Below are 10,515 nucleotides of genomic sequence, written 5' to 3'. Positions count from 1 at the left end.
TTAAATACGAACACAACTCACTTCCTCATTCCCCCTGAGGAGAGAGAACGAGTCGACACACACACACACACACACACACACACACACACACACACACACACACACACACACACACACACACACACCAGACAGACGGACATCTACCGCTCGTAAACATCAGGAGTTCTCACGATATCTTCTCCAGTCATGCAGAGCGAGATTTCATATGGTGAGCAAAAGCAGTTTCAGTTGTGAGTCTGAACTGTTTGATGTTTAGCTCTTATGATAGACAGACTCGCTACAGGAAGATGAACTGAAGTGGGGCTTTTAATGACAGGAATGACTTGTTGATGACATGAATTTACTTAATTACATTTCTAAGGCACTATCTATCTATCTATCTATCTATCTATCTATCTATCTATCTATCTATCTATCTATCTATCTATCTATCTATCTATCTATCTATCTATCTATCTATCTATCTATCTATCTATCTATCTATCTATCTATCTATCTATCTATCTATCTATCTATCTATCAATCTATCTATCTATCTGTCTGCCTATCTATCTGTCTGTCTGTCTGTCTATCTAGCTGTCTGTCTGTCTATCTATCTGTCTGTCTGTCTGTCTGTCTGTCTGTCTGTCTGTCTGTCTATCTATCTATCTATCTATCTATCTATCTATCTATCTATCTATCTATCTATCTATCTATCTATCTATCTATCTATCTATCTATCTATCTATCTATCTGTCTGTCTGCCTATCTATCTGTCTGTCTGTCTGTCTGTCTAGCTGTCTGTCTGTCTGTCTATCTATCTATCTATCTATCTATCTATCTATCTATCTATCTATCTATCTATCTATCTATCTATCTATCTATCTATCTATCTATCTATCTATCTATCTATCTATCTATCTATCTATCTATCTATCTGTCTGTCTTTCAGTCTGTCTGTCTGTCTGTCTGTCTGTCTGTCTGTCTGTCTGTCTGTCTGTCTGTCTGTCTGTCTGTCTGTCTGTCTGTCTGTCTATCTATCTATCTATCTATCTATCTATCTATCTACAGGGAGTGCAGAATTATTAGGCACGTTGATTTTCTGATCATATTTTTTTTCCAGGCACATTTGACCAATTCCAAACCACAGTAATCCTAATAACTACTATTGATTTAGTATTTAATAATGTATAAGTGATATATAATTGTTCATGAAGGCTGGAAATGAAAATCACCTTATATTCAGGTGTGCAGAATTATTAGGCATGTTTTCTTTTACAGATAAATTGAGCCAAAATAGAGATTTAACTCAGACTGAAAAGTCAAAAAGTATTAAATGCCCATGAGAAGGATGCAATACTAATGCAATACTAGACATTGCAGTTAAGGCATGACCATTGGACAGTGAAATGCTCGTTGGGTCAGCAGGATCTGACAAAAACAGGTGGTGAAGAAAAGACACCTGTTAACTGCAAAAGAATGAAGAATTAAGGTGAAGAATTAAGGGTGAAACCATCAGGAACCCTTTAGTCTCCAGCGCCACCATTTTCCAGAGCTGAACCGACCTGGAGTCTCCAGAAGTGAAGGTGTCAGGATCTCAGAGACTTCAGTTAGGTAAAGAATCCTAAAAAATGACCCCCACTAGATAAGAATCACAAGCTGAAGTGTTGTAAAATACATGAAGAAGGTTTTGTTATAGGCTTTATGGACAGGTTGAGAGTGACTCTTGAAGGACCAGCACCTCATCCTCTAGTACCACTGTTTGAAGAATTCATCTTCCAGAATCTGGCAGTACGTTTTGGGAGTTCATTTTTAGTCCATCTCTGCAAAACGGACTTCAGGATGGACTAAAAATGAACTCCCAAAACGTGTGTGACTGAATTTTACATCCAGTCGCACATGTGCGACCAGTAAATTTGCCTGCTGTCGGTACTGGAGAAATTAAGAAAATACACTTACTAATTATAATTGATAGACGTTATGTCTGGCAAATTATATCTTTGCCAGCCGTTTCTATATGAGATAATATTAAACCATTTGTCCGTGATGCATTTTTGCCATTCGCAATCCAGAAGAGAGAGAGAGAGAGAGAGAGAGAGAGAGAGAGAGAGAGAGAGAGAGAGAGAGAGAGAGAGCGAGTGAGCTCTCTCACGTGGAGCTACAGTGAACACAACACCACAGTCACTGTCAGCTTAATGAGTGACGATGGCCAAGAGAACTACACAAAAGTTTAGTCTGCTTAAACTTTAGGGATGTGCTGTGATATTAATCTAATTTTATTTTCGATTTTGGCTTCTAAGAATTATAAAAAGACGGTATGAGGTAAAACTCTTCCTATAGCCGTGTTCGTCGAGCTCATCCTTCCCTTCACAGCCGCTGTCATTTCTCCCTAAACCTAAACTTAACGTCAGAATCAGTGATTGTTGTAAACTGCAGTCTCTACTATTGCTAAACTGCGGGATGTGTTTGATAATAAAGAGCTATTAAATGCACAATAATCCGCGCAAGAGACGCTGTTTCCAACTTCAAGGCGGCTTATATGTGTGTGCTGCGAAATGGACCGACTTGCACTTAATATTTTAGGCTTCGTGTGCGCGTCTAAACCATCAAATAAACAACAAATAGCCGGTGTCAAAATGACCGGATTGGAGAGTAGTTATTTTAACAGTTTATATCTTAAATGGGCGTAAATAGTTTGAAGAAATAGGAGAATATGATATTATTAGTTCTACATTGATCGGTCTTAAAGGGGCAGCGTCTAATAAACCTGCTGACGATTGAGCCATTCATTCGAATCGAACAAAAGGCAAATAGAAAATATTCACATCTCTTGAATTAATAACTTTTATAAGCTTTTATAAGCATTAATCTATCAATTTATACAGTGAAAACTATGCAGTGTTATTTTACATTTCATTACTTTATTAGATTTCTTTATAGGTTTGTTCTTTACTGTAATATTAATGTTAGCAGACCTTCCGAATGCCTGCACACTGGTCCATTTACAAATAGATGTTTTATATTTTTGTTCAAACTTTGCGGTTTCTTTTGCTATAGATATTTTACTTTTCAGATTGTAAAGCCATGTTAATTATGTTCTTAATTGTGTTTTTTTTTTTTTATAAAAAAAAAAAAAAAGATATTTAAAGTATAATAAAAAGAACCGATAAGAATACTGTTAAAGTACCGGATCGATAAGCAGTATCGGTAAGAGTAGTAATACCATTTAAACCTTAATGATACCGATCCCTATTAGTAATACAGTGGACATTAGTAGATTTGGTTAGCATGTTGATTTACGGTGTGCGCCCCTAAAATTTCTGGTTGTGCCCCTAAAATTTTCAGTAGGGGGCCACTGTGCTCCAAGTGAAAAAAGTTAGTCTGGAGCCCTGTCAAACAACATTTTTCCTAACATTTAAAGGTCCCGTTTTTCCTGTGTTTTTGAAGCTTTGATTGTGTTTACCGTGTGCAATATAACATGTGTTCATGTTTCGCGTGTAAAAAAACAGTATTTTTCACACAATGTACTGATCTGTACACCGCTGTTCTCACTGTCCTCAAAACGCCTCAATGATTTCCTTATTCTATGAAGTCCCTCCTTCAGAAACACGTATCGAGTTCTGATTGGGCCAGCAGTTCCCGTGTTGTGATTGGTTGCCCGGAAAGGTCCCGCCTCTTACCATAACGGGGAGATGCACGCGCTCAAACTACAGCGTCCCTGAAGGCCAAAGAAAGGTGATTTGAGTCCGGGATGAAAATAACAGCGTCTCGACGACATGGCGACAAACACACTCTACAAACTCAACCGAACGCAACACTTCCTCTTCTCCACGTGGGAGAGCAACAAGACCACGCCCCCTTTTTTGCATATTCTTGTGGGCGGAGCTTAGTTAACAAACTGTTCTACTGACATCATTAAAGCAGGAAGTACAGGGATGTAGAACAAACCGGCCGCTCGCTGTAGGCTTTGTGTGCAAAAGGCCATGTTCAAGTTCACATTAGTTCATTATAATAGTTGTACAGTGTTCTGTATACGTGTTGCGTCTGCCGAGTAGGCGGAGCTTAATCGGAAGTCTCGCGCATTCTGTGAAGAACAACGTGAGGCAGATGAACGGCAATGAAGGAAAGGAAGAAATGCGGTGCGTGTTATCATTGAAAATAAACGACGCCCAGTGGATGAAGGCCATTAAACTATAGATTGATCATAGAGCACTCAGATGTGACTTTCTAAGACTGAGTACACTTATTTTCATTGTATCTTTTGCATCAAAGCACACTGTTATATTGTTTGGTTATTTCCGTAGGCCTACGGTATTTTATTTGTTTGTATTTGTGGACATTGTGAGCAAATGATTCATTCTTGCATTTAACCAATCAATACATTGAGTGAATTTGATCTATTTCTCTGGCGTCTGTACTCCTCTCCGAGACACTGGACATCAATTCAGTACATAATTCTCTACGGTGATTTAGTACCATAACAGTAATCAGTGCATTCTACAGTCTTCATTACACTTTGAAAGGGAACTTCTGTTAAATAAAATATCTCGCTTGGCATTGAACTTTGAGCTTTATAATTTTACAGGTATTATTTATGCTCTAACAGCAACATTACACACTAACTAAAGTTTGAAAAATGGGATCACGAAGAACAGGACCTTTAAAATGTTGACAGCTGAAGGGATAAATGACTGTCTAAACCGATTTGTTTTGCTGAAAGGAGTTCTAAAACGAATACCAGAGGGGAAACTCATAGTGCATAGGGTGTGACTTATCCAGGGACAATCTGTGTGTTCTGGAAAAGTCCAGAACGGCCGTCCAACCGAGGGCCGTCAGCAAAAAAAAAAAAAAAAAAAAAACAAGTCTAATAACGCCACGACCACTAATCAGCCTGTCAGACAGACACACACCAGACAGACAGACAGACAGACAGACAGACAGACAGACAGACAGACGGACATCTATCGCTCGTGAACATCAGGAGTTCTCACAATATCTTCTCCAGTCATGCAGAGCGAGATTTCATATGGTGAGCAAAAGCAGTTTCAGTTGTGAGTCTGAAACCTCAGACTGTTTGATGTTTATCATTAAGTTCAATACCAACCATAAAATCAGACCGTATACAATGAATGCTATGGTCTAGAAGACTTAGGACGTAGTGCAGAATGTGGACTGTTTAGGGTGCCTTTCTAATGGCTATAGTATCTAGACATCTGTCATTTTATGGAATAGAGCTCAAAGAGAGGAAAAGAGTTTAAAAATTATATGAAAAATACAGCATATTAAAATGATTTCTGAAGGATCATGTGACACTGACTGAAGTGACGATGCTGAAAAGTCAGCTTTTACAGAAATAAATTACATTTTACAATACATTCTCATAGAAAACAACTAGGCCTATTGGAAATTGTATATTTCTTAATATTTGTGTACTTTACTGTATTTTTGATCAAAGAAATTCAGCCTTCTTCTTTCAAAAACATTTAAAAAAGTCTTAATTATTTCAAACTTTTGATTACCAGTGGGTAAAATAATGCATGTGAACTAACTAGCAAATTATATATTTATTTTCATATATGACACTTTCCATTGGCTACTTGAATATGAAAGTTGCCAGTTTTAGCATGATATATGTGTAGGCTAAGCCTACGTTTCAGAAATATATTTTGAGTATTATGAATAATTTGAAAATGATTGTGAAATTACTGAAGAAAGCCTGGAAACAGAGAGACAAACATTCCCTCTGATATGCTGAAAACTGCGACACCTACACCAATGTTTATTTGTGCATTCTGTGATGAATAACGTAAAAGGCATTACAATCTGATTCATTCTAAAAGGTCAGCAGTAGTTTACATCCCTGGAAATTAATGTTTGTCGTTCAACATTTTTAAAATCGTTAACAGTCGGAAAATATTGCTGTAGCAATTTGACTCATCTGCCATTGACCCATATTCAGCTCTGACCTCGGCTTGCTTAAGTTAACTGTGGACAGTAAATCCCGCCTCCTTCAATTTGATTGGATATCGCAAACATTTTGACATTGACGAGCGCTTTTACACCACTGACTTTGAATGTTTGACTGCATTGTTTGCTTTATTTCATGTATAGCTTGTTATACATTACTTATACTTTTGTATTATTGATCATACATAAACTTGCATTTAACAAAAAGAGACTGGGTTGTGTTTCATGTCATTTAATGTTATCACAGTGATAATCATATTGTCTGAACCAGATATTAATATACAGATTTTCTCCTCATTGTTGTCACTACCAAACTCCTGATTGGTTAACGCGGCGCGAAATATCCGCCAAAGTTCAGATTTTTCATCTTGAGCGATTCGCGCGAATCGCGCGTTCAAAGCGCTCAATTCGCGTCATTCGCTCCGCCTCAATCGCGCCGCAGAATGCCATTCCGCGTCTCTGCATTGACTTAACATGTAAATCACTCGCGCGAATCGCGTCCGGTGTGAACGCACCATGAGACACTGGGATTGAGCAGGCTATAGAGTTTTGCCTCAAGTGGGCTGCGCGGGCCATTGGTCTGGGCTGACGGAGGGATATAGGCTACGTAGTTTTACTATAATTTATTCTTCATATATATTTACGTAGCAACGGGCAGGCCCACATTGTCCAGCGGCCCACCGGGAAAACGCCCGCTACGCCAGATGGCCAGTCCCTGGCCTGTAGTACGATTTGTGTGTGAGAGAGATTTTGGTTTGATGACAGTTGTAGGTTACAGTTTGACAAGAGTTTACAGTTTGACAAAAGCACAATGTTTTGTTTTATTGCGATTGTACAAAAATATAAGCAAACACTTTGCAGTTTGAAGGATGTCCTGTATGAACAAAATGACGGAGTATTGTTTTTATGTTTCCACTGTTCGATCACGGCATCGTGCCCGCGCCTCTCTCTCTCTCACACACCACGTCTCTCTCTAAAGGCCTTTGCACACTGAGTCCGAAATTCGCATGCGAAATTTTCGCACGTCAAAAAATAAATTCGACCTCACGTTATGTCAATTACGCTTGCACACTGCCTCCGAAACTTTCGTCCGTCAAAAAAAAAATCGGAACAGGTTCGATTTTCTGCGTTTTTCGCATCCGTTTTTCCATCTACAGCTGATGCCCAAACTAAACCTGCTGGCAGTGCTGGGGAATGAATCGCCAGTGCTCAGATACCTACAATTATATATACAAATATTATTGTATCAAAACTACTACAATATCACACAGCTATAATTATAGCACACCAAGTCCCTGTAAACCGTGTGTGTGTGTGCACGCGTGCGGATCCATACATTTAGACATAGGCTGTCAGTCTCTGTTCAGGGTAAATTGATTCACGGAAATTTGTGGTCTTCTTTTTAATATGTGGCTCCAGTATCGCTAGCAAATCAACCGGAGCCACTGACATTCTAAAGGTAACTTAGAATCGGTCTGGATAATCCCGCAACGCTCCTTGATAAGAGGAACTCTCTCTACGCAATCGCAGAAGTGGATGGACCCAATATTTCCTCTTTTTCATTTTTTAAGAAAGAGGACAAAAAAGTCATCCTCACTACTTGAAGACGGCATTTTGTGTTGTTTTGCGTTTTTTTCCGTATCGCATTCATTAATATGCATCGGACTCAGTGTGCAAGGTCTCTGTGCGTGACGAATTTTTCGGATCACAAATACGAAAAAACGCATGCGAAAATTTCGGACTCAGTGTGCAAAGGCCTTAACAGTAGTTCCGCATTACATTAATTTTCGTGCAAGTTTTATTTATTTTTATTTTGTGTATTCTCCGTGTAAATTCATTCACCGAGCCGTGGTGCCCGTGCCGATTCGGTTAAAACGAATACACATGTATTCCACCAGTAGCTGGTCAATAGAGGGCGCCATCAAAATTCCAGAAATATACATGTATACAAAAATGATATAAAAGTGAAATAAAAATAAAATAGTTTACTCCTACGACGTGCCGGCTGTTACACTGTACAAAATCCAACTCACAAAAATGTAGGCTAATGATTATGTTTTAGTTAACTGGACAATTAAATGCAAAAAAAAAAAGTTGGCTTAACCACTGAAAAGAAGTTGGTTCAACAATTGTTGGACCAACCTAGAATTAATTGTAAATTCGATTTGTAATTGCAAGTTAACAAGTATACAAGTTGCAACGCGTTAACAATGCATTCTGGGTGCATCATGCAAAACTCATCCAGGGCTCCCAGCATGCATTGCGGCATGAAGCATGTCACCATTGTTGAGATTCATAGGCTGATTCTTGATATCTGTGGGAGTAAATCTCTCAGGAGGTCAAAGTGTGTAATGTACAATCAGTTTTAAACCTTATTCAGCTTTTCTGATTAAAACCGTGCTGTAGCTTTTCTAAAATCACAATAAAGTTAATAGTATATTGCTCGTATTAAACTCAGTCAGAAAATCAGTGAATTAAACCACCACACAATGATTATATTCTTATTCATGAGTCAGAGAAACACTAACATTAAAAAGTCTTCAAACTGCCCAACTAAAGAAAGCACTGATCACCATGATGGTGAAATAAAAGTATTAACAATTTTCAACACAAAATAAAAAAATAAAAACTCAGTCAGCTGAACAAAAGATCTTAAATTGGGAGACATGTGACCTTACTCAGTTAATTGAGTTGAGTGAACTACTTTATGTAAAAGTTCAGTAAACTCAAAAACGCTGTGCAGCAAGTTGCCTTACAATTTTAAGTTATGTCAGCTTTTCTTTTTTTACAGTGTAGTTAGAGCCTCAGCATTTAATAAAAACTGGCTTTGATGGGTTAACTATTTTATATGTTCTTCAATATGTTTCATGCGGTTTCATGGGCGAGGGACGCCGGACAAATGGACGTCTATCCGAGTCCAAAAATCTACGGGCAGCATGTGACCTGAATCGGGTCTCTAATTGGTTCTTAAAGATCCTCCTCCGGACGCGTGTCGTTGCGTCCCTGGCGAATCAGAATTGGATGCGTGTTATTTTATCCAATCTGATTGGTTCTCGTCACCTGTCATTCAACTTTACACTCTTGGCCACTAAAGCGAAAGTGCGCGGGCGACACAGTCACGCCGACTACGCCAAAACCTTGCTGGGATGATCAGTTTCATAGAGATGGCAGCAGTTAAACCAAATTCTTTCACAAGGCGTTCGTTGGAAGAAAAAAAAGGATAAAGGATCCCGAACCGGACCATCGCGATTTACAGATCCAGCACAGGCCAGTGACAGAGGATGAAGCTGCACTTAGAGCTTCACCTGCGCTTGTTATGAGAATCGTTAGGGCTGGCTGATGTGTGTTAGCAATGCCCTTTATTGCTTTCCCTGTCTTTTATTTCAAAGTGTCGGTACTGAAGTTTTGTGGACAGCAACGGGGGTAAGAGACCTCAAATATCTGAACAATGCAAACGTCATGACACTACTGAGATGACTGACTTTAATCAGAGAGTCGTTGAGAAATTTGCTGGCCAGAAAGAAAGGAGAGCAACATTTATGATCAAGTAGTGATGACGTCGACTGGGACATGTTCCGCGCGAGTTCTGAAGACGTCAGCGAGTTCACAGAAGTGGCGCTCTGCTTTATTAACACACTGACAGAGCAAGCCACACAAACAATAACTATAACGTCCTTCCCTAATCAGAAACCGTGGGTGGACAGTTCAATTCGCACTGCAGTAAACTCGCGCACCACCGCTTACAATGCCGGTCTCCTAACGGGGGATATGAGGGAGTACAAAGCTTCATGTTACGCCCTCCGGCGCGCCGTTAAAGCCGCAAAACTCCGCTATAAAGACCGAGTGGAATCTCATTTCCAACTCAACGACTCCCGGCGGATGTGGCAGGGACTGAGAACCATCTGTGCTTTTGGAACTAAATCCTCTGCAGAGGTGAGAGCTGATCCGTTACTGGTGAACGAGTTAAACTCTTTCTACGCTCGCTTTGATGGTAATCGCGGCAGCGCGACTCCGGCGAGTGACGCGTCAGAGAGAGTCCCTCAGAGCAGCAACGGTCACGTGATCTCTGTCTCGGAGGACGAGGTTCGGAGGGCACTCAAACGTGTGGATGTCAGGAAAGCTGCTGGGCCGGATGGTATTTCAGGTCGTGTTCTGCGGTCCTGTGCTGATCAGCTCGCAGGGCTCTTTACATCCATATTCAACGAGTCCCTTGCTACATCTGTTGTCCCCACCTCCTTCAAACGATCCTCCATCATCCCTGTACCTAAGATCAGTAAACCCTCTTGCCTAAATGACTATCGTCCAGTGGCTCTCACATCTTTAGTCATGAAGGTCTTTGAGAGACTCATTAAAAACAACATTTGCTCCTCCATTCCTGACACTTTGGACCCTCTTCAGTTTGCCTATCGTCCCAATAGATCGACTGAAGATGCCATTTCTCACGTCCTTCACTCCTGCCTCACTCACATCGACAGCAAAAGTGGGAACTATGTCAGGCTGCTATTTATTGACTATAGCTCAGCCTTTAACACCATAGTTCCCATTAAGCTAACACACAAACTCCTGGAT

At 39.9% G+C, this 10,515-nt stretch overlaps 1 protein-coding gene across 1 annotated transcript in view; it reads left to right on the top strand.

Moving 5' to 3' along the window:
• The first annotated feature begins 10 nt into the window (after window positions 1-10).
• Window positions 11-10,515, top strand: part of LOC307132522 (NACHT, LRR and PYD domains-containing protein 3-like) — a 42,401-nt gene continuing 31,896 nt past the window's right edge. The window contains exon 1 of the mRNA XM_079826909.1: window positions 11-208. Within this exon, the coding sequence (XP_079683035.1) occupies window positions 187-208 (22 nt within the window). The 5' untranslated portion in view covers window positions 11-186. The remainder of the gene's footprint in view (window positions 209-10,515) is intronic.

Source organism: Gobio gobio, assembly GCF_949357685.1.
Source record: "Gobio gobio genome assembly, chromosome: 10".
Classification (NCBI taxonomy): Eukaryota; Metazoa; Chordata; class Actinopteri; order Cypriniformes; family Gobionidae; genus Gobio; species Gobio gobio.
Note: the sequence above shows the minus strand (reverse complement) of the source record. Positions and strands in the feature narration are given on the sequence as shown.